We start from the raw sequence: 24251 nt of genomic DNA on the forward strand, positions 1-24251 counted from the left end.
GGAAAATAGCAGCTGTTGAACCCCACTGACCGATGTTCGAATTGAAACAATTAGAAAAAAATAAAGAAACAGCCGGAAGACATTTATAACAACTCGAAATAGATATTCACTTAGGCCCCAGCCAACAACCCGCTCAACCAAAAAGATCTTCTTATCCTTTATAGTTGTAGTTTTTAAACAATAACAGAGTATTCTATATGAGGAAAACCAAATCTGTAATGAAATGATAAGTTTGGTAAAATATTGTCGCAAGTTGAGACTCCAAAACAATTATTGGCAAAAAATTTGCAATCAAAACAGCAGTCATTCAAGACAAGATAGCAAATACAGAAAAAATCAATACAATGGAACATGCGGAGATAACCAAGAATCAAAAACTTTTTTTGTTTAAAAGATTACATAAGAAAATCTAAATACTGCTTCACAGCAATTTTTCGAGACAACTCGGTAAACTTTATCCTCAATCGGTGACCCAACCATTGCCTGTCAGAGGCATCCTAACCAACAATTTCATAAATTCGCAAAAAAACTGAAAAAAAAAACCAATTTGTATTATTTATCATATTGTATAAACTTCACTATAAAATCTCGAAGCATCCTTTCTTAGCCCAAAATACCTACTAAATAGCTTTCGATTACTAGCAATCACCGAATAGCATTGCAAGAAGCTCAAAAATGGGAAAAATAAGCAAGAAAAGACGAATATTGTATAAAATTTGATCAAATTCATTGATTCATTTTAAAAAACAACCTAAAATTAGTTTTAATGAAATGAATAGATCAACAAATACTCCAAACCAGCCTGAGCATAAGCAAAAAAAAACATTTTGTATTAGCAAAGATTGCAAGTGCTAATAAAGTAGCTTTCAACAGGGCAAAATTGCAAGAATATTTAAGTATCATCTAAAAGTCTAATATTTGCATCGGATTGTCAAAAAAACTTCCAAACAAATTAATACAAGACAATAAAATAGGGGAACCAACCTAAGATGAAAAAACACCACTCAAAAAAAGCCCATGTGATCAAAATTTGCTCCCATACCAAAAACTAAATTTTTTCCCTCTTAGATTATAGCATGAACAGAAATTCCTCCTTGCCTTTGCTTTCCACTTGTGTACAGCAGAATGACCTAAACACTTGTTTTCACGTGCGGCATTTGACTTCGCATCATGTGAAAAGAAATGTAGCCGATTAAAAAAAAGATCACCACAACCCTTCTTCGAGTCTAAAATTCAGGAGTTTAAAATTTTTTCTCTAAGTCAAAAAATATTGTCCGCATTTTCTTTAGAATTAATTAACAAGTTCAATGCAACCTCTAAATTGGGGGAAAATAGGCATAGCACCGAAACATATTTCGCTCCACTTCCTGTTTCCACATGACCAAATCTTGACATCAATTAGACTTCAAAAATCATGAATGGGATCTTTTCCGTTTGTGCCCCCCCAGCTTAGTGGGCGCATATTATTTGCAACCCCCAGACGCACGTGCCATATTTTCACTATGATGATTTACTATGTAATGGCACGTGCTCTGTAATTGGGGGGCGCATAACGTACTGGGGGGGCACAAACGGAAAAGATCCCATGAATGTGTAAACAGATCTTAAGAAAAAGACCGCGCCCCAAAACAATTCAAATTCGGATCTTTTCCGTTTGTGCCCCCAGTACGTTATGCGCCCCCAGTTACAGAGCACGTGCCATTACATAGTAAATCTTTATGGAAAAATATGGCACGTGCATTGGGAGGTGCAAATAATATGCAGCCACTAAGCTGGGGGGCGCACAAACGGAAAAGATCCTCAAATTCTTTGAATTGTAAAAGGGAGAGTGCCTAAATAATAGTCTTCAATAGGTTGATGGCGGCTAATAATTATTATCAGTGTTATGGTTTCGTTGTTGTCTCCGTCTGAAATTTACTGGTTCTGACATTTGAACAATTAGACATAGCTGCCAATTGTGATTTTGCTCTATTCTATTCAATTTCTCTTGTAAATAATCGAGTTCTTTGATTTGCCCATCTGACACTTATAAGAGTGAAGAAAACATACCGTAAAATACAACGGATATGTTGAGTTGAAAAACACTATAAGACAACTAATTGTCTCGATAGTGCTTCACAGCATTCACTATAAACGGGCACATGTTAAGTTGAATCAAGTTTAGTTAAAATAATATTTTTCTCGAGGAGGGCTAGAGGGGATTCGAAACCTACTGAGATTTAAAATGAAAATGACCAACTTTGGCGCACTTTTCGTAACTTTGACTTTAGTACTAATAAACTGCCGCCAATTGAGTTCAGCTGCTTAAAATTGCGAATGAAAAAGAAGTACGCGCTTGGGGTGATAGGAGAGTTTGGGGGTAGGTATGTGAATGGCGGTAGCTAGCTGCGGAAAAGACACGCGTTTATAATAACTGCTTTAAACTTCGTTCGAGAGCATTTCAAACTATTTATTCGCATCCTCTGGTCGTGAAAAGATTCCTCTGGAAAAATTTATTATAATTTGACAATAGCGTCTGAACAATTCAACTGTTCTGAAGCTGCAATTCGTCCAAGTATAAACAAAGAGAGCGAGAAGATCGAGAGAAAGATACTTTAGCAGCAGTTGCATGTACTACTTGCAACATATAGCGAGATTGGTGACATGACAAATTGTACATGACAGAGTAATCATGATCACATTATTTCTAACATCCGTTAATTCGCTGCATATGAAGAATCGACTAAATTAATTTTCATCAATAGAGGCGCCACAACTAAGTTCAGGTGTTTAATTGGCAGGTTCATTCATTTACTCATTTGTCTACCATCATAGTTACAAATAGCTACAGGATACTGTTTCCATTGTTATGAAGCTATGAGCAAAAATAAATATTTCACATAAACAGCAAAGCCATACTCTGTCAGAAAATACATAATTTAAATTTCAATCCACGACAGTGAAAACTTGAACACGATGTGTGAACTATTAAGTTCCCAAAACTCATTTTCAATCAATTTATTCAACATCGCGTTCATTTGTTACAATTAGAAGTGGTGACAGCAAACTACGCGTCGCCTTTTGAAGCGCCGCCTCCAAACTGGAAAGGTTTGGACCCAGTGCTTCCAGGGTTCTGTCCAGCCTGAGGACTAAAATTGAACATGGGAGGCACTGAGGTCTGCTGGAACTGGTATCCGCCGGCTTTTTCGATCTTCTTGGCCTCTTTGGCCGCGTGTCTTTGGTCGGCAGAGACGAATATCTCATCTATCTCTTTCTTCTGTGATTCGGAGAGGTGGTCTGTTAGCTTTTGAAACAGCATCGGGTTGCTATCTCGGATCGCTAGAAAACAAACCTAGCTCACAATTCAATTTCCTTTATATTAAACACTTCAAAATATGATAAAAAAATACCCGGCACATTGTCAGAATAGCCACCATTGAATCCCACGATATCGATTGATATCAAAACAAGAACAGAAAAATCGTTTGTTTTACAAAAATGACAAAAGTGAATGCTAATCTGATTGAACCTCATAGTTAGGCACACTTCCTGTTCCTAATGAAAGAATATATGGAGTAGTATCATTTCCAATAAACAATAGACCTGATGTCTAAGACTAATTAGAGCAAACTTCAAAAACAGGGCATCTATTAAAAATTTTCATCAAAAGAAACCTTCCCCAATACAATTACTAATTGCAAACAAAAAATCTCACATTCTGCTGTAAAAAAAAACGGGAACACCAATATAGCCGGAAAATTACCAGAAAAAGCCGCCGTTGACCCAACTGACCGACGTTGGAATTGAAATAGAGAGAAAAAGAAAATTGACGACGGCCTAGTTTTTTCTAATTGTCAAAATTTTTCTAATTTGTCTCGCAATTTCGTTAGATTCGATCAACACGGTGCATATTCAGCCTATTAATAGAAGGACAATAACATTAACACGAGTTAGCAGTACTCTACGGACATCTGAGAACTTATTGCACTAAGTCAAGTCTTTATACACCAAGTCTTAGTGTCCAGGATTTAATGGTTTATCCCAAATATCTTGATTTCACTTTTTGATCTTGATATTTGCTTAAATGTGCTGACTGAATTCTATATTTCATTCAGTTGAAACATTGACTGAGAAAGTCCAAAAATCAAACGCTAAAGTCGCGACTTTTGGAAAACGGAAAACGTGATCAAAAGGTAAAACCAATTAAAAACATGGCAAGACAACTCAAGAAATTACGACCCAAGAAATAAATGATCTATTAACCTGACAAATTACATCGTAACAGTAACATCAAACTAAGACGCCAACAAAGCCTATATGAGGAAAATTGAAAAAAAAACATACCCGGCAGATTGCCGGAAAATAGCCGCCGTTGATTCCAATAAGCATGATTGGGATTGAAATAACAGAAGATATTGAAAAAAGAAAGATTTTTGTATAAAAACATTTATTTAAGTCCGATTTATTTTGATGGCATTTCGTAGTTGAACATACTTCTGTTTCTTAGAGAGAGGCTACAGGGGCTCCTATCAATAACAATAAGCATTAGAGATGGTAAATAAGACTTATAGGAACGACGTTCAAATAGCGGGCATCTAAAATTGGGCTTTATGGGTTTTTCCCGTTTCTATTTCTGACATCCATTTTTTACTAACTCTGTTCATTTTTAATTGCTTTGCTGAGCAACTGATGTTCACAATCACTTTTAGCAGAATGAGAGAAGAGAGAAACTAGCCTAGAGAAGTCAAAAAGATTTCACGCAAAATGTTGAAAAGGCGGCAAAATGAGGTAAAGCGAAACATTTTTTATTCGACGAAGTAAAAAAAAATAGGAGCGCTATAATAGCCGGCTGAGAAGATGAGGGCGGCTATTAAACAAATGTTTTCTTATTCCGAGAGTAATCAATACTAATAACACGTTGTGGCAAGTTCACACTATGCATCCTTAGTATGATTACACAACACAACAAACTAGCGAGAAACAATGACAAACCGAGAGAGGCAAAACCTGAAGAAAATGAAAAAAACTTGTCGAAAAGTCAGGGTCGTGAAAGAGAGGAAACCACATTACTGCAAGCAAAAATCTGAACCACAGCATACAAAAAAACTAAAGAAGTCATAAAATATCCTTCATAAGTTCTAATGGCTGAAAAAGGAATAATACAACTACGAATGCAGACAAGATACACAAATTTAATTAAACATTTAAGAGAAAAAACGGCATCTCACTCAGTGAAATCTTTGGTTCGAAATTGAAGTCAATAACTCTATCGAAATTACGCCACACTAAAGGGCCAATAAGAACTGTCATTTTGAGACTACGCGATAAGACCACAAAATAAGAAACATGCGAAACTAAGACTAAACGAAAGTAAGACTAAGACTAAGCACAATATAAGACTAAGTGAAACATGCAAGACTATCATTAAAAAAATATAGATGAAAAACTGAAACAATTATTTCGAACAACTTAATTATCACGAGGAACGGATTAGACCTGTCATTAATGAGACTTAGTGATGAGCCCGCAAATAGTACAGCAAACACTTGCACAAAAATTCGCTAAATATTAAAAATGAACAGCGTAAAAGTCAATGAGAGCTTTAGCTATGAACTGACGCAATTATTCAAAAACATTTAACTTCCTAACCGATGAGATCTGTCATTAATGAGACTATGAAAATACAACAAATTGAACAAAACAATTCGCAAAAATAAAAAAATTCGATTATAGTTCTTGAAAACAATTAGTGTAGAAGTCATAGAAAGTATTAACTTTGAAAACAATTAAACCGAAAGATTTCATCTGCAATAGCATCCCATGCGACCTGCCCGTAATGTGATTGAATGATATGACAAAAAACTACAAGAAACAGGAAAATTCAAGTTTATTAATAAATTTTGAAAATAATGTCAAAGTCATCAAAACCACTAGCTATAAACTCGAACCATCAATTAGATTCATTTATGCCTCATTACTTAACAACTATACCTGTCAATAAGGATACTAAACTAAAAGAATACTACCGAAAAAAAGGAAAAATACGGTCAAAAACTAAAGGTCCTGATTAATTAATGACAAAAACAGAGTCAAAGTCATTAGCTAACAGTTGAGGAATTCAAGCATATGCAAATAGGGGCAATTAGAAGACATATGTATTACCTCAAGCTCATTCAAGAGAAAACCTGAAAGCAGAAATCAAATTGGCATACGTGAAAAAAAATACATCTCAAAAACCAAAAAACCGTTCAAACACCTAACTCTCACTCCACTTTATAGTTTGAAAAAAAATACGCTTCGAACCAACTCGTTTATCAGTCACTTAACTTCGTCAGCGTGAGATGAATCACTGCTCTAATTTGAACAAATGGCGTGAACAAATCCCAAAAAAGAAAGCGCACCAATACAATCGAAATCTCTTCTATTTTAAAAACATAGCAGGACAAATTCTGACTTACAAATCAAAGAATTTCCATTGGATCGAAAAACCATTTAGAAAGACATCTGATCAAAAATAGAAAAGACAATAAAAACTCAAAGTTCCGCCTGTGAACAAAAAAAAACAACCACTAGCGAGAAAGCTAGATTTTGCTGAGCACCGTTTTCTCACTGATCTTCAAAAAACGAAAAAAAATTAAGTCCGCCAAATTAATCGCTTTTTGGCTCCACTTGCTGTTGAGCGCACCAATAAAACTCAAATTCTTTGAATTTTAAAAAGGAGAGCGCCTAAAGAATAGCCTCTGTAAGGCTTACGGTGGCTATAAAATGCCATCAAAACACCTCAAAAATGACAAAACGAAGAATTAGCTCAAAATTGAGCGCTGAAATCTAATTAAAGTTTGAGCGCTGAAATCTAATCAAATTGTTAGCAAAGAACAACAAAGAACAAACCAAAAAGATTGCCGGAAGAAGCTTCGACTAATTTCCATAACCTCGATGGATTCGCAAACATAAGCCGAATAGTGTCGTACGATTTGCTCTCGAACAACTGGCGAGGCAAACAATTTAGAAGGGGGCATATGCTGGAAAATTTGACCAGATAGGGGTTCAATCCTGCGACCTTCAGGATGAGAGTCGTGTACATTAAGTACTAAGGTACACGAGCTATGTACAATCATCTTTCACAATCGGTTTTACTTTAGCAACAGACTTCTTTTCCGAGTGATCCAAATTGAAATTTCTCAGAGCAAAAAAAAATCCAGCAAGAAAGTCACCCGAGAAGTGAAATCGAAAGAATGTTCTAGAACAAAACGGTCGAGCCATAATTTTGCATAAAAAGACAACTTTACAATAATGGCTTCAACCTCCGTTCGAGAGCAATTGAAAATATCATATTTAAGGGCAAACTATTTTGATAGGATTTCATATTTTGATATATTCTTGTTTCTTTAAGATGATACAGCGATCAGCATCAAGACAAGACATGGCCGCCGTTGACGCACGTCGGGATGGAAACAGAAAAGGAAATGAATATTTTCTAAGTGTCAAAAAGTGGTCTAATTTTGTGTGTATGGCGTGCAGTTTCAGCTAGACTCAGCTTCTAAACAGAAGGCTATTAAGCTTAATACTTATTCCGGCTATCAATCGCTTATGAACTTTGCTACTCTAATGCACTATGACGATGACCGGACTTCATCAGTTTATCCCATTTTTATTTTGCTCTTTTGACATTGAACGTATTCAGTACATTGCGTGAATCACTGAGTGAAATTTGAAATCCATTTAGTTGAACTGCGAATTAAAAACATATCAGCAAAAGTCCTGACAAACAATCCGTAAATATACACTTTCAGAAAAAGCGTGTTGAAAAACATGGCATGCAATAGGAAATGTCAAATGTTAACGTAAAAATTTGGAATCGGAGACAAAACTTGCCTGATATATATACACAAGCAAAACAGGCAGAAGCAGGCACAAAAATAAAAATCTAAAAATAAGCAGGAAATACTAAAAATTTGCTCTGGCTTCTTGATGTTAACTTCTTCAACACAAAAGTTGTAATGCATGCTATTACTGACGAATGAAGGCAGCTCAAAAAAAATTGAGTGCTTGAGCTCAGGAAATTTGAAAATAACCAAAAAAATCCTCCAAAAACTTGAATTTTTCAAATTATTCTAACTTATTCTTTTTCATCAAAACCATTTCCAACTATTTTCAAACCATTACCAAACATTTCAAACCATTAGCACGCTGAAGCAGACAAAATAACAAAATTGAAGACCAGCAGAAATCTGTTTACACATACAAGGTACAATGAGGCAGAAACGTGGAAATTGCTGAAATTGTATAAATACGCCAAAAATATTGAAGCAAATGTACTTAAAATCAAGTTTATGCAACAGAAATCTACACAATAACCACAAAGACAAGCTTTTAAAAGCTTCATCGGCCAATAACTATTACGCCCCTAAAAATTATCGGACAAAGGAGCAAATTTTACAAAAGTTTGAAAACTACAAATTTCAATGAAAAGTCGCTATAATTTCCTGATATTAAGATTTTCAACACTGATTGGCTTTCGCTTAAAATGAACCAGTATCCCATCTGCAAGTCCTTAAAAAGATTAATTACCCTAAGATTAAAACTCAAAAAATGACGATTAGAAATTTGAAGAAAGGCAAATTTTAGTCTAAAAGTCGCCTGATATTAATGTTCCTGATATAAACTCCTGATATCAATAACTTGAAAACTATTTGGTTGTCCCCAAAACAAAATAATATCTATTGCCGCATCTTCAAACCCTTAAAAAATCACTGATCCCCACAGATTGGAAATTCAAAACAGGGACATAAACTTGTGAAAAGGCCATATTCTAATCAAAGTCAAATTCGTGATAAAAAATTTAAACCTATTTCAACGTCACAAAAATAGCCAGTAACCCATTCTCAAGCGGACAAAAATATTCATTGGCCTTTAAAGATAAAAAACGACAAAACATTTAAAAACTTGTTAAAAGGGCAAATTCTATAGATAGTCAAAAAAATTCATAACAATAAAATTTTCAAAACGGCTTTGATGTTGCGAAAAGATGTCCAGTGACAATCCTCAAGCCCACAAAAAGATTTTTTGGCCCCTAATAATCAAAAAACTTGAAAAAAAATGACAAAACAATTTTGAAAAACCTCAACCTCTCCGAAAATTTTAATTAAAACCCACTAAAATTGCTGCTATTAATATCTTCAAAGCTATTTCGTTGTCGCTAAGAAAATATTCAGCCATCTACCTGCAAGCCCTAAAATTGTAAAAATTACTTCATATTTTTGTAATTAAAAACATACCTCAAAAAACAGCTATGAAAAGCATTTTTAGATTTCACATAACTACTATTTACTTCAACCAATGTCAATTGAGGACCCGTTCTAAAATAAACCAACAAAAACAAGAACAACACAATTTTGAAAAACATCAAAAAGTAACCTTTTCACTTTGAATTTAGATGTTACCAGTAGCGTCAGTAAATTAGGCACCCTAAAGCCTACTAAACAAGCTGAGGCCTACTAAAGCCTTCTCAAGCAACTTAATGACAAACAAGCTTTACCTGTTTAGCCTATCATCAGAAAAATGTGTAAAAACAGATTATAAAAACGACAGCACACCAATACAATCCGAATCTATGAATTGTGAAAAAGTGCCTAAATAAAACTGGCTTCTTAGGTCTTTGTATCGTCTAATAAAAGGTTCTACTAGTCAATCAAATTGGGCAGTAGATGAAACAGGGGGAAAGGAAAGGACCCCTCAAATTTCTCAAATTTCACTACAGCGTTTTCTTTGTCAAACTCTCATTGTTATAGCGCATTGGTTATTGAGATGGTTTACGACCACGGCTGATGTAAATTAACATGATTCTGTACAGTCTGCAACAATGTCTCTAAGAAGGCATTCAAATATCAATGAAAAAACTTAAACTGACGAATGGCTCTCGAACGACAGGCGAGATCAATTTAATTCAGAGGTGGTTTAGCCTAGAAATGTTCTCTGGGCCTAAAAAACGACCCCATAGGGTTCAAACCACTGCCCTCCAGCTTGACAGTCAGACCTCTTAACCACTCAGCCACCAGGCCTTTAATTTCCTTTCGCTCATAATTGCCTTTACCAACAAAATTTATTTCAGAACAACAGCAACTTAGATCACTCAAAAATGAACAACTTAAGTGCGGAAACAGTCACTCAGTAAGTCAAAAAATTTAAAAAAATGTTCTAGAACAAAAGCACAAAACGGTCAAGCAAAAATTTTGCAAAAAAAGACCAACACGTGTAACATAATTGCCTCAATATTCGGTCCCTGGCAGTTAACAAGCATCACTTTTAACTCGCACTCTTACAGAGCATTATTCTGATGCTGAGCAAATTTGAACTTTAGGTAATTATTGTTTAATTTGAACCAGTAGTTCTGTGAACAGCAGTTTACATATAATAGTAGTATACTCACTATATTATCAACACCATAGCTTGGCATTCTACTCAGAATGTTGAATTCGCACTGAGGATGATAATTTCCATAAAATTAAATTCCATTAAAGGAACAGAACTCCAATACTTTTGGTGAAACAACTTGGTTCATTTCAAAAGAAAAGTTTTTTTTTCGCATTAAAAAATCCGCTAGTAATTTAAAGCGTTATGTAACCTGATATTATTGATATCAAGTGCTTGATAATATTCTTTAATGAAGTTTCTCGCTATTATGGTTCTATAACGAAACTGAACGCACTGACGGCAACTGAAGTACAAAATTGCAAAAAAAAAGACAACAACGACTGTCAGTCGCAATGCTTTTAAACAAACATACCCGTTTGGATCTTGTACTCATGCAAACTCCTGCCTCTTAAAGAGATGATACAAGGATTAGTATCAACACTAACGAACAAACATAGCAGGCAGATTGCCAGAAAATAGCTGCAATAGATTCGTAGATCGGCAGTCTAAAAAAAAACAAAAAAAAACAGACCAAAAAAATTCTTCTTTTCATTGAAGGCTGATCTGTTATATTTTGATTAAAAATCTGTATAAGTTATTGCTGCCTCTACTAGCTGATCTCAAATAACCTTCATTTAGAGTGACATACACCCATTTCACCTATCTCTTTGAATTAAAGTAAATAAAAGTCAATTTTAAAGTAAGGAAGTCATTTTTGAGAGTGAGGTAAGTCAATTGTGACCAAAAATTTAATCACGCACATAAACAAAAAACCTCGCTCCACTAAGAGCGAAAAATGACGTCACACATGCAATTCAGTTGAAATTGCATGAACGAATGAACAAAAAGTGGCTGTGACGCCATATGGTCGTAACAAAAATCATGACGACGAAATAACAAGTCCTGACGTACAATTCAAAGAATTTTCATTGACTAAACAGAAAACTAGACCTAGAAAGGACTATGAATGGCTTGGGAAAACCATTTAGAAAAAAACCGATCCAAAAAATCGAAAAAACAGTAAAAATCAAAGTGAAATTGTCGCATCTGAACAAAAAACCACTAGCGAGAATTTTGGTTCAAACACCGTTTTCTCATTCTACTTTAAATTTAGAGCGAAAAAATTTCACGCCGCAAAACCACTCGGTTTTTTGCTCCATTTCCTGTTTCGGCGTGACCAAAATCACTACTCCAATTTGACTTCAAAAATCTAGAAAATGTGTGAACAGATCTTAAAAAAAAGACAGCGCCCCAATACAACTCAAATTCTTTGAATTGTAAAAAGCAAGAGAAGGCCAGTAATTTCCCCAGCTATCGCTGTGCGGCTATTAAAAAGCCTGTTAAATAAGACCAACAATCAGGTCAAAATTCAAATATCGGGCATCTAAAACTGGGCTTTATAGGTTCTGATTTTGCTTTGATTTTTCAATATTGACTCTGTTTATCATCGATTGCATTAAAGAGCAACTGCAGCTAAAAATCACATAGCACAGAATGAATCAAGCTTCTTGAATTCAAAAAAATTTTGTGCAAAATTTTTAAAAAGCGGCCAAAAATTGGGAAATTTTTGTTAGACGCTACGGTGAACCTGACCCCAGCTGTTATGTCATCCTTAGGCTCGGGGACAAACAAATAGAAGCCAAATAAAGGTTTTTTGTGTATCATTTACCCAGTTGTATTTGGTTAGTTTAGAAATATCAAAATTTGACACTCACCACATGCTAAAAGTGAAAATCTTTAGCATCATCAATAGATGTTATGTACTGTTATCACGATATCAATGATTGTCATTTCGAGTTCTAATTAAGCTTGATTTTATTTATTAACGATGCTGTGAGAATATTCAAAGTTTTACTCCTTTTGCTCGAGCGGTTTAATCGAGAGGTTTGCTCGAGCGGAGCGGGGTTGACGATTTTCCTGATTCTCTAACTTGTTGGCAAAAGGCAAAAGATTTCTCATCTTCAATTACTGGTCTTAAGAGTCACGAAGTTCTGTGTGTTCGGTTTTGCGTCTCCCTTCATTGTTTACATGATATATTTTAGTTGAAAAATAATAACATCCGTTCTTTGAATAGTGAGACAATTTAGTATGAACAGAAGTTTACACAGGTTGTATAAATAGAGCATATATGGGAGTCAAATAAAATTTACGTGACAATTAAGGTGGTCACCAAGTAACCCTTAAATGGTATAACAAACAAATGATATCCTATTTAGGGCATATCACACTACCATACTTTTGATATGACAATTTTGAAAATGAATTTTTGCTCTCATCACCCAAAAAATTTGCCCGTACAAGATTTTGTATAAAAATGATTAGTGATTATCAATGACGATAGGAGAAATGGGAGAAGATTTCTAGTGCCTTGAAGATAAAAATCTAAGTCATTGAGGGTCGGCACGCAGTTCATCGCCGCATTGGCTGAGTTTACTTTTGCTCATTGACCGTTCCGTTGCGAAAGATGAACGTCGGCCGCGTGATCGTGACAGAGTTCGACTATTGAACTGCACCGGTTACTTTTCCGTAACGACGGCCATTGGTTTTCATGGCATGTTTCTTGAGTTGATTTGTGTAATGATCCGAAATCGTCATTACGTGTTTCAATGGCATCGCATCTTCTCCAAATTCGAGAAAGTTAGGGATCAACCACTTGAAAATTTCAAACCTGTGATAAAGATACATAGCCAGTATGTGCAGTGCTAGGTTCCCGAAAAAGACAACTAGAGTCTGAGTAGGTGACAGTCGGAGTGGAACATATGTATCGAGTTTGTTGATTAACTTCGGCTTCAACATTTGCAGCTGATGCGCTATCGGTTTCGCAATGTCAACTAGTTGGCTCGACTTCACCACAACTAGATGACTTTGCGCTAGTTCTCGTTTCACACGTTTAATCATTGCCACATTTACTTGTGCTTTGGTTTCAAAATAGGGCAGTTCTTCAACAGGCGGAGTGGCTGGTATCAAATACCCGAGTTAATCTGGCAATTCAACTTTAATCCACCTGGAGGGTATTTTGACGCACCTTTAGAGATCAGGGCGGCTTTAGATGTTTCTGCTGAACAACTGGGTTCCACACTCAGGTGCTATGATGCATACAATACAGAACACATCGTCCTTGTCCAGAGACGCTGTCTTTTCCGAAGGAAAATTCTCGTAGTGTGAAGGCATCAAAAGCTTAAGTTATCAGCCAAATTCCGTAATCTAGATTAACAGCCTTTCTTGGAGATGGTAGGGTTATTCGTCTCAGAGGCAGTTAAAACTGTTAGTGCACCGTGGAACTTGAATGTCGCAAGGCAAGATGACTGTCCAAGATGTGTTTCCATAGTTTGCTGGCACATTTTGTATCGTACTGAGCCCAAGCAGTTTGCAAACTGTTTTCACTGAGCACCGATGTTTCCATCGCATCATAAGAAATTGCCAATTATGGACATCAAACGCTGTCTGACATGATGAGTGATATTGATAGGGTCGGAATTAATCCATGTTCAGTCGATGAAAACTTCTTAGTAGTTGTGCTTTCAGTATCACTCCAGGGCCAAAGAGACCTTCACCCGCTAATAATAAAGCCGAACTAACATTGCTGCTAGAAGATTGTTGTGCTCGTTTTTCTTCGTGTCTTTATAGCAGTTCGGCTATTTCTTCGCGTAGTTGTTTAATTTCAGTGTTAAAACCATCGTCTCCATTTTGATCTTCTTCATCATCCAATTTAGATTGAACGAACTTGCAGATGAATTGAATTTCGTCGAAAAGTCCATTGGGCAGAAAGCTGACGAGAGTGTCCACATTTTTGCAGATGTTCCTCTTTGGTATTCAGTGCAGTACTGTAGTAGGTTGAGAATGGAATAAATATCTTCACGTCTTTTGTGTATCATTTACCAATTTACCCAATTGTATTTGCTTAGTTTAGAAATATCAAAATTTGACACTCACCACAAATGCTAAAAGTGAAAATCTTTAGCATCATCAATAGATGTTATGTACTGTTATCACGATATCAACGATTGTCATTTCCAGTTCTAATTAAGCTTGATTTTATTTATTAACGATGCTGTGAGAATATTCAAAGTTTTACTCCTTTTGCTCGAGCGGTTTAATCGAGAGGTTTGCCCGAGCGGAGCGGGGTTGACGATTTTCCTGATTCTCTAACTTGTTGGCAAAAGGCAAAAGATTTCTCATCTTCAATTACTGGTCTTAAGAGTCACTAAGTTCTGTGTGTTCGGTCTTGCGTCTCTCGTGATTATTTACATGATATATTACAGTTGAAAAATAATAACAAGCGTTCCTTTTATAGTGAGACAATCTAGTATGAACAAAAGTTTACACAGGTTGTATAAATAGAGCATATATGGGAGTCAAACAATATTTACGTGACAATTAAGGTGGTCACCAAGTAACCCTTAAATGGTATAACAAACAAATGATATCCTATTTAGGGCATATCACGCTACAACTCTTAGAAAAATTTGATATGACAATTTTGAAAAAATGAATTTTTGTTTTCATCACCCAAAAAATTTGCCCGTACAAGATTTTGTATAAAAATGATTAGTGATTATTAATGACGATAGGAGAAATGGGAGAAGATTTCTAGTGCCTTGAAGATAAAAGATCTAAGTCATTGAGGGTCGACACGCAGTTCAACGCCGCATTGGTTGAGTTCACTTTTGCTCATTGACTGTTCCGTTGCGAAAGATGAACGTCGGCCGCGTGATCGTGACAGAGTTCGACTATTGAAGTGCACCGGTTATTTTTCCGTAACGACGGCCATTGGTTTTCATGGCATGTTTCTTGAGTTGATTTGTGTGTTGATCCGGAATCGTCATTACGGGTTTGAATGGAATCGCATCTTCTCCAAATTTGAGAAAGTTAGGGATCAACCACTTGAAAATTTCAAACCCGTGATAAAGATACATAGCCAGTATGTGCAGGGCTAGGTTCCCGACAAAGACAACTAGAGTCTGAGTAGGTGACAGTCGGAGTGGAACATATGTATCGAGTTTGTTGATTAACTTCGGCTTCAACATTAGCAGCTGATGCGCTATCGGTTTCGCAATGTCAACTAGTTGGCTCGACTTCACCACAACTAGATGACTTTGCGCTAGTTCTCGTTTCACACGTTTAATTATTGCCACATTTACTTGTGCTTTGGTTTCAAAATAGGGCAGTTCTTCAACAGGCGGAGTGGCTGGGTATCAAATACCCCAGTTAATCTGGCAATTCAATTTTAATCCACCTGGAGGGTATTTTGACGCACCTTTAGAGATCAGGGCGGCTTTAGATGTTTCTGCTGAACAACTGGGTTCCACACTCAGGTGCTATGATGCATACAATACAGAACACATCGTCCTTGTCGAGAGACGCTGTCTTTTCCGAAGGAAAATTCTCGTAGTGTGAAGGCATCAAAAGCTTAAGTTATCAGCCAAATTCCGTAATCTAGATTAACAGCCTTTCTTGGACATGGTAGGGTTATTCGTTTAGTCTCAGAGGCAGTTAAAACTGTTAGTGCACCGTGGCACTTGAATGTCGCAAGGCAAGATGACTGTCCAAGATGTGTTTCCATAGTTTGCTGGCAGATTTTGTATCGTACTGAGCCCAAGCAGTTTGCAAACTGTTTTCACTGAGCACCGATGTTTCCATCGCATCATAAGAAATTGCCAATTATGGTCTTTCAATAACCTATTGAGTGGTTTCTGAGAATTCCTTCTGTGGCATGGGTACTAATTGCGCTCTATGGACATCAAACGCTGTCTGACATGATGAGTGATATTGAAAGGGTCGGAATTAGTCCATGTTCAGTCGAAGAAAACTTCTCAGTAGTTGTGCTTTCAGTATCACTCCAGGGCCAAAGAGACCTTCACCCGCTAATAATAAAGCCGAACTAACATTGCTGCTAGAAGATTGTTGTGCTCGTTTTTCTTCGTGTCTTTATAGCAGTTCGGCTATTTCTTCGCGCAGTTGTTTAACTTCGGTGTTAAAACCATCGTCTCCATTTTGATCTTTTTCACCATCCAATTTAGATTGAACAAACTTGCAGATGAATTGAATTTCGTCGAAAAGTCCATTGGGCAGAAAGCTGACGAGAGTCCACATTTTGGCTAATTTTTGCAGATGTTCCTCTTTGGTATTCAGTGCAGTACTGTTGTAGGTTGAGAATGGAATATGAATCTCCACGTTCAGACTTCTCCGCCAAGTGGATCTTCGTTTCCTTGTGGAAGATGATGCCATCGGATAAAGTATCGATTTTTTTCGCTGCTATTTCATTCATAGTTAGTACCAGAAATGTTAAAATGTTGATATTAATGTTAATATTAATATTGGTAAAGTGATGCAAGTTGTTATTTGGTATTTGTTGTGTGAATAAAAAATATCGCAATTCCATGTTGTCCGTGGTGGCGTGTTTCATGTCTTGGACTAATATTTGTCAGAGAGACAGGATGTACATGTTCTAGTCGCATTAAGTTTTCTGGTCAAATATGTGTGTGAATGTTAGTTTTATGCTGTGACAACGGTACCTATCATCCCAGATTTTAAATACGGAGTCAAAAGAGCGGATTGCTGTCCTGAATTGAAAAATCGCAACGGCTACTCAATTTGAGAGATTATGCGGATTGTTTTGGGCGTTGTTTGCATCGTATGCAATTGCCCGTGTTGTGAGTTTCCACCCCCGAGAGAGACAAGTTTGAGGACAGATAGTTGAGACTAGGAAGATACGAAAATCCTGATAACACTTTCTTGGCAGTTGATAAGAGTTAGTTCAGTTTTGTGTATGTGTAAGAGTTACATTGAGCACTGCAGTGTGTGTGTGTATTCATTTGATGTGTTCAGTTTGTACGTTTAACCCTGAGATGCATGTGAAACTGGGTTACATTCAGTTTGTATCTTTGAGTTTAGTGTTGTCTTCGGATCTGATTTTTGGCATGTATAGTTCAATGCCCGTTTCTATGTGGCAATTAACCAGTGTGTACATGTTTTTCTTAAGCGTGTGTTTATTTTTGCACGTGTGTTGCATGTTTTACATTAAATCAATTTCAGATAAGTGATCAATAGTTCAGCAAGTACAGAAACGGTTTACAAAGTAAACGACATTTTTCCTTTTGCAAGAGAGAAATTCGAGCGAATTGGAATTCGACCTTTGCCAAGAGAACGGAAATTGGTGTTTGAAGACCAGTTTCCTTCAACACCTTTCCACATGCGTGGAGAAGCTGCTGAACGCATTTACAGTTGGAGCGATGATTTACTATGAAAGTAGAAGAAGAATTTATTTCTCTGATACAAAATAATAATACTAGCAACACAAAGTCTAATATATATTTAGCACAGAGAGGACAGCAGACGGAACCAATTAGTTCACTTGAAGCTGCCCTAATCCAATAACGTTATATTACAGAAAATGAATAATAGTCAACTAAGTCCATTTAAGTATCCCAATCTCACCAAAGCAAGTAAAAAAAAACGAAACAAAAAAAGAGTAACTTAAAAAAATTGAAATTGTTTTGCATTTTAGCTACCTAACTGATGTAGAGCATACTGAGAGGCTTTGAAAAGTGATGCATGATTTGTTTGAGGGAAGGTGTACGTTACACTGATCAAGGTTAGGTTCTGACACCCAAGTGCCAAGATTCCAAAACCCAAGATCTATGTAACGTTGACAGACTTCCTCACCCTGCAACGAACAACCCGCACCACTTTTGTGGCCAGGAATTCTCAGAAGTTCGTTAGGAGGAAGTCTGACTGCTCTATTCACTATACTATACTAACTATCCAAACACAAAGTCAGTTAAGTCTATATTGCCTAGAATATATAGATCCCTTATACTATGAACAATTTTGGAAAAAAATGCATTATCTATCTCAAGAGGTGTTTCAAGAACACCATTTTCAATCAGCAAGTTGAACAATTTAGCTCCTCTATAGGCTAACGAACATTTTTCAGACCTATTTGACTTGGAAGGCAATTTTAGATTTTTTTGAGCACTGCGCGTTAAACGGGGGTTTTCTTTATATTGAAACAGGTTATTCATATATTCCTCCGAATGCAATTTTCCAGCAGAACGAAGAACACATTTCAGAAGCTCATATATGTACAGTTCATAGACCGAAAGAATTTTATTCTGGACAAAAAGATTACCAACATGCTCGTCATTTTTCAAGAAATAGATTGTACGCAAAATTTTCTTTTGAAGAATATGAAAAGGCTTTAATGCATTCAGCGATGTACATCGATAAACTAAAATTCCATACTGAATTATGGGTTTAATCTTTGTATCATAAAACCTCAGCAAGAAAACTCTAGGAACAAAGTGCCTTAGCTTGCACAAAATTCCACACTGAACACTAAGTTTTTTACGAACTATTTCGATATGGTAATTGTACTTAAGTTGATTGTCCAAAACAATTCCTAAGTACTTGCAGTGCGATTGGGAAACGACACGATCCAGCTATGTTTAGATAACTAGACTCTGGAGTCACATTTTTGAAATTAACATGCACCGTTTTCTCTAAATTCAGTGTTAATTTGTTATTTAACAGCCAAGTGTTTACACTAGCTAGATCCACTTCCAGCTCATTTTTGGAGCAGTTAATGCCCGGAATGTTAGTATCGTCAGCAAACAGAAACACGTCACTGCTATTACATGCCTTAGGGAGGTCGTTTATATAAATGATGAACAACAAAGGGCCTAGAATTGAACCTTGAGGAACGCCTTATTTTATATCAGACAGCTTAGATCTTACACCATTTACTTCAACACACTGTTTACGATTGATTAGAAAACTTTTCATCCAATTTTTACAAGGACCCACTAAGCCATAAAGATCAAACTTTCTGAGTAAGATTTCATGGTCAATTGTATCAAAAGCTTTCTTTAGATCAATGAAGACAGTTGCCGTTGTTTTTCTATCATTATGTGCTCTTACTTTTTCCGTAAATTCAGCTATGGCATCAATAGTACAATGCTTGCGCCTAAAACCAAACTGATTCTTGTGTAAGAGATTGTTGCTTTCAAGATAATTATAGATCCTGGAGTAAGCTATTTTTTCAAAGATTTTGCCCCAAAATATTAAAAGAGATGGGCCTGTAGTCATTACAGCAAGCTTAATTTCCTGATTTGAAAAGGAGAAAAACTTTTGCGATGGACAAGGCAGTAGCGAAAATACCCGGATGGAATGACATATTAACTAGTTTTGATAGATAGGGAGCCACTACGTCTTTACAAGCCTTTATTACTTTGGAACATACGTCGTTTAAACCACAAGAAGTTTTATTTGATAGGTTATCAATGACATCAGATATCTCCTTTACATTGGTATCATAGAACTAGATTGAAAAATAAGTGTGCATTGCTATTTGAGGGAATTTGAACACATGAAATGACGAGTTTGTCTCCCACAGAAGAGAAAAAAGAGTTCATTTGCGCTATATCAAATGGTAAATTGTTAATTGTCCCAACTCTGTTTCCAACATAGGTATTTGATCTGACTTTTCATTTTTGCCCTGAAGATCATTTAATATTTTGAAAACTTTCCTCGAGTCACCCAGACATTTTTCAAATTTCTTAAAATAGTAATTACGCTTGCATCTTCTGCTCTCTTTTTCAACTTGTTATCTCAAAAGTAGAAATTTCTTAGTATTAAAGTATTAAAGAAAGCTGATCAGTTTTTGTTTTCGGCAAGTTTTTATTTAATTGCTAAAACGATAGATTATCAAAGCAGAATTGTACATCCTGTAATTCGTATCCCAGCTCAATACCTCCTTCATACAGTTGACGAACACAATGTACTTTATTATTGTCCTTCCATTTGTAGAACAAATTTCCCTCTCTTGTCCATGTCGATTCTATTCTTGTGTCGCTTTTCATCAAATTGTGGATGCTTAGTCTGGCTCTTGTTAAGTCTTCAACAATCGAAACGTTCATGGTTGTGTCATTTTCTCTCAGCTTTCTCTTGTTTCTTAAAATTTCAACTTTGCTTACTCTTCTGGTGAAACGAACGATAATGGGTCTTTCGTTCTTATTGGATGGAAGACGATGAGCAATCGAGATGTCTTTTTATCCAATGGTACTCCAATATCGGATGCCAGCTCCACTACGTTGCTTATTGTTCTATCGCTAGACTCCCAAATCGTGCGATTATTTGCATCAGTTGTTATGAGACATTCCCATTATTTGCAAATCGTCTCGCCTATTGTAGTTCTCCACCATTTCTGTTTCTGATAACATCTTCAATGTCAGCTCATCTTTTTGATATTTCATTTGCTCTCGAATGGAATCTGTTGCTGAATAAATTTCTGATTTTACTTCATTTAAAATTTCCTCCTTTGTACCATTTAAAACTTTTTCAATCATTTCTTCGATAGCCTGCTGTACTGAACACTTCACCTCATCAATAATTTTGGGAATAATTTTTGCTACTGCTTCATCAATGAGACTTGATACGTCCAGATCACCGTTTTCGTTTAATGGGCTCAATTCACTTCTAGTTCTCTTCTTTTCAGATTTACCGACTGGTGTTTGCAGCGGTGATTGATCATGGAATCTAAGTTGAGGCATATTCACGTCTACTGAGTCATCTAAACGCTCTTCTTGAAAGTTTTCATGTTTTTTGGCAGGGTTATTTAGCATGCCTCGCTGGCTCATCTCTGAAACTATTTAATAAGTATATCACAACAATTAGGCTTAGATAGTTGAGACTAGGAAGATACGAAAATCCTGATAACACTTTCTTGGCAATTGATAAGAGTTAGTTCGGTTTTGTGTATGTGTAAGAGTTAAATTGAGCACTGCAGTGTGTGTGTGTGTATTTATTTGATGTGTTCAGTTTGTACGTTTAACCCTGAGATGCATGTGAAACTGAGTTACATTCAGTTTGTATCTTTGAGCTTAGTGTTGTCTTCGGATCTGATTTTTGCATGTATAGTTCAATGCCCGTTTCTATGTGGCAATTAACGAGTGTGTACATGTTTTTCTTAAGCGTGTGTTTATTTTTGCACGTGTGTTGCATGTTTTACATTAAATCAATTTCAGATAAGTGATCAATAGTTCAGCAAGTACAGAAACGGTTTACAAAGTAAACGACATTTTTCCTTTTGCAAGAGAGAAATTCGAGCGAATTGGAATTCGACCTTTGCCAAGAAAACGGAAATTGGTGTTTGAAGACCAGTTTCCTTCAACACCATTCCACATGCGTGGAGAAGCTGCTGAACGCAATTACAGTTGGAGCGATGATTTACTATGAAAGTTGAACGAAGGATTTGTCAATGCAGAGCAATTTGTAAACGAATGACAGGCAATAGGAGTTGTGAACACAGAAGGCTCAAGGATCGCTGGCGCCTCTGAAGAATTCAAGACTTCGAAAGCTAATTCTTTTGAATTTCCTCGGACAGGTCTGACTTTTCAACCCAAATCCTTGTAGCAGATCACTAGCGCAGGTGGGGGCGGTGGGGAGTCTTTAGCGAAGCTCTTCTCGGGGTCAAAGTTGTGAGGGATTACAGAAGATCTACCCACTGCTTGCAGTCTAAGTTGGACTGGTTTCCTGAGATCTGCGAGTTCATTCTTATGAGCGACGAAGCAGGAAGAAGAAACCAGCGGATTACCAGATCCAGGGCAGACTCTTATCACCTTGGCCGCCTGTGACATTTTGATTCAACTGAGTGAGAAATTCAAAAGATACCCGGCAGATTACCGGGAAATAGCCGCCGTTGATTCCAATAAGCATGATTGGGATTGAACGAATAGAAGATATTGCAAAAAAAAGATTTTTGTACAAAAAAAATTTTTTAAGTCCGATTTATTTTGATGGCATTTCGTAGTTGAACATACGTCTGTTTCTTAGAGAGAGGCTACAGGGGCTACTATCAACACCAATAAGCATAAGAGATGGTAACTAAGACTTATAGGAACGACGTTCAAATAGTGGGCATCTAAAATTGGGCTTTATGGGTTTATCCCGTTTCTATTTCTGACTTCAATTTTTTATACTGACTCTGTTCATTTTGAATTGCTTTGCCGAGCAACTGATGTTCAAATTCACTTTTAGCAGAATGAGAGAAGAGAGAAACTAGCCCAGAGAAGTCAGAAAGATTTCACGCAAAATGTCGAAAAAGCGGCAAAATGGTAAAGCGAAAAAATGTTCGACGAAGTAAAAAACATAGCAGGACAAGTCCTGGCGTACAACAAATTTCCCTCTCTTGTCCATGTCGATTCTATTCTTGTGTCGCTTTTCATCAAATTGTGGATGCTTAGTCTGGCTCTTGTTAAGTCTTCAACAATCGAAACGTTCATGGTTGTGTCATTTTCTCTCAGCTTTCTCTTGTTTCTTAAAATTTCAACTTTGCTTACTCTTCTGGTGAAACGAACGATAATGGGTCTTTCGTTCTTATTGGATGGAAGACGATGAGCAATCGAGATGTCTTTTTTATCCAATGGTACTCCAATATCGGATGCCAGCTCCACTACGTTGCTTATTGTTCTATCGCTAGACTCCCAAATCGTGCGATTATTTGCATCAGTTGTTATGCAGACATTCCCATTATTTGCAAATCGTCTCGCCTATTGTAGTTCTCCACCATTTCTGTTTCTGATAACATCTTCAATGTCAGCTCATCTTTTTGATATTTCATTTGCTCTCGAATGGAATCTGTTGCTGAATAAATTTCTGATTTTACTTCATTTAAAATTTCCTCCTTTGTACCATTTAAAACTTTTTCAATCATTTCTTCGATAGCCTGCTGTACTGAACACTTCACCTCATCAATAATTTTGGGAATAATTTTTGCTACTGCTTCATCAATGAGACTTGATACGTCCAGATCACCGTTTTCGTTTAATGGGCTCAATTCACTTCTAGTTCTCTTCTTTTCAGATTTACCGACTGGTGTTTGCAGCGGTGATTGATCATGGAATCTAAGTTGAGGCATATTCACGTCTACTGAGTCATCTAAACGCTCTTCTTGAAAGTTTTCATGTTTTTTGGCAGGGTTATTTAGCATGCCTCGCTGGCTCATCTCTGAAACTATTTAATAAGTATATCACAACAATTAGGCTTAGATAGTTGAGACTAGGAAGATACGAAAATCCTGATAACACTTTCTTGGCAATTGATAAGAGTTAGTTCGGTTTTGTGTATGTGTAAATTGAGCACTGCAGTGTGTGTGTGTATTCATTTGATGTGTTCAGTTTGTACGTTTAACCCTGAGATGCATGTGAAACTGAGTTACATTCAGTTTGTATCTTTGAGCTTAGTGTTGTCTTCGGATCTGATTTTTGCATGTATAGTTCAATGCCCGTTTCTATGTGGCAATTAACCAGTGTGTACATGTTTTTCTTAAGCGTGTGTTTATTTTTGCACGTGTGTTGCATGTTTTACATTAAATCAATTTCAGATAAGTGATCAATAGTTCAGCAAGTACAGAAACGGTTTACAAAGTAAACGACATTTTTCCTTTTGCAAGAGAGAAATTCGAGCGAATTGGAATTCGACCTTTGCCAAGAAAACGGAAATTGGTGTTTGAAGACCAGTTTCCTTCAACACCATTCCACATGCGTGGAGAAGCTGCTGAACGCAATTACAGTTGGAGCGATGATTTACTATGAAAGTTGAACGAAGGATTTGTCAATGCAGAGCAATTTGTAAACGAATGACAGGCAATAGGAGTTGTGAACACAGAAGGCTCAAGGATCGCTGGCGCCTCTGAAGAATTCAAGACTTCGAAAGCTAATTCTTTTGAATTTCCTCGGACAGGTCTGACTTTTCAACCCAAATCCTTGTAGCAGATCACTAGCGCAGGTGGGGGCGGTGGGGAGTCTTTAGCGAAGCTCTTCTCGGGGTCAAAGTTGTGAGTGATTACAGAAGATCTACCC

At 36.6% G+C, this 24251-nt stretch overlaps 1 protein-coding gene across 1 annotated transcript in view; it reads right to left on the reverse strand.

Annotated features, from left to right (window-relative positions):
• Positions 1 to 2477: 2477 nt before the first annotated feature.
• The window catches only part of LOC142353072 (importin-7-like), an 85232-nt gene continuing 63458 nt past the window's right edge, over positions 2478 to 24251 (reverse strand). Inside the window, exon 18 of the mRNA XM_075405266.1 lies at positions 2478 to 3318. Within this exon, the coding sequence (XP_075261381.1) occupies positions 3047 to 3318 (272 nt within the window). The 3' untranslated portion in view covers positions 2478 to 3046. The remainder of the gene's footprint in view (positions 3319 to 24251) is intronic.

This window comes from Convolutriloba macropyga, chromosome 14 (assembly GCF_964194025.1).
Source record: "Convolutriloba macropyga chromosome 14, txConMacr16.3, whole genome shotgun sequence".
Lineage (NCBI taxonomy): Eukaryota > Metazoa > Xenacoelomorpha > Acoela > Convolutidae > Convolutriloba > Convolutriloba macropyga.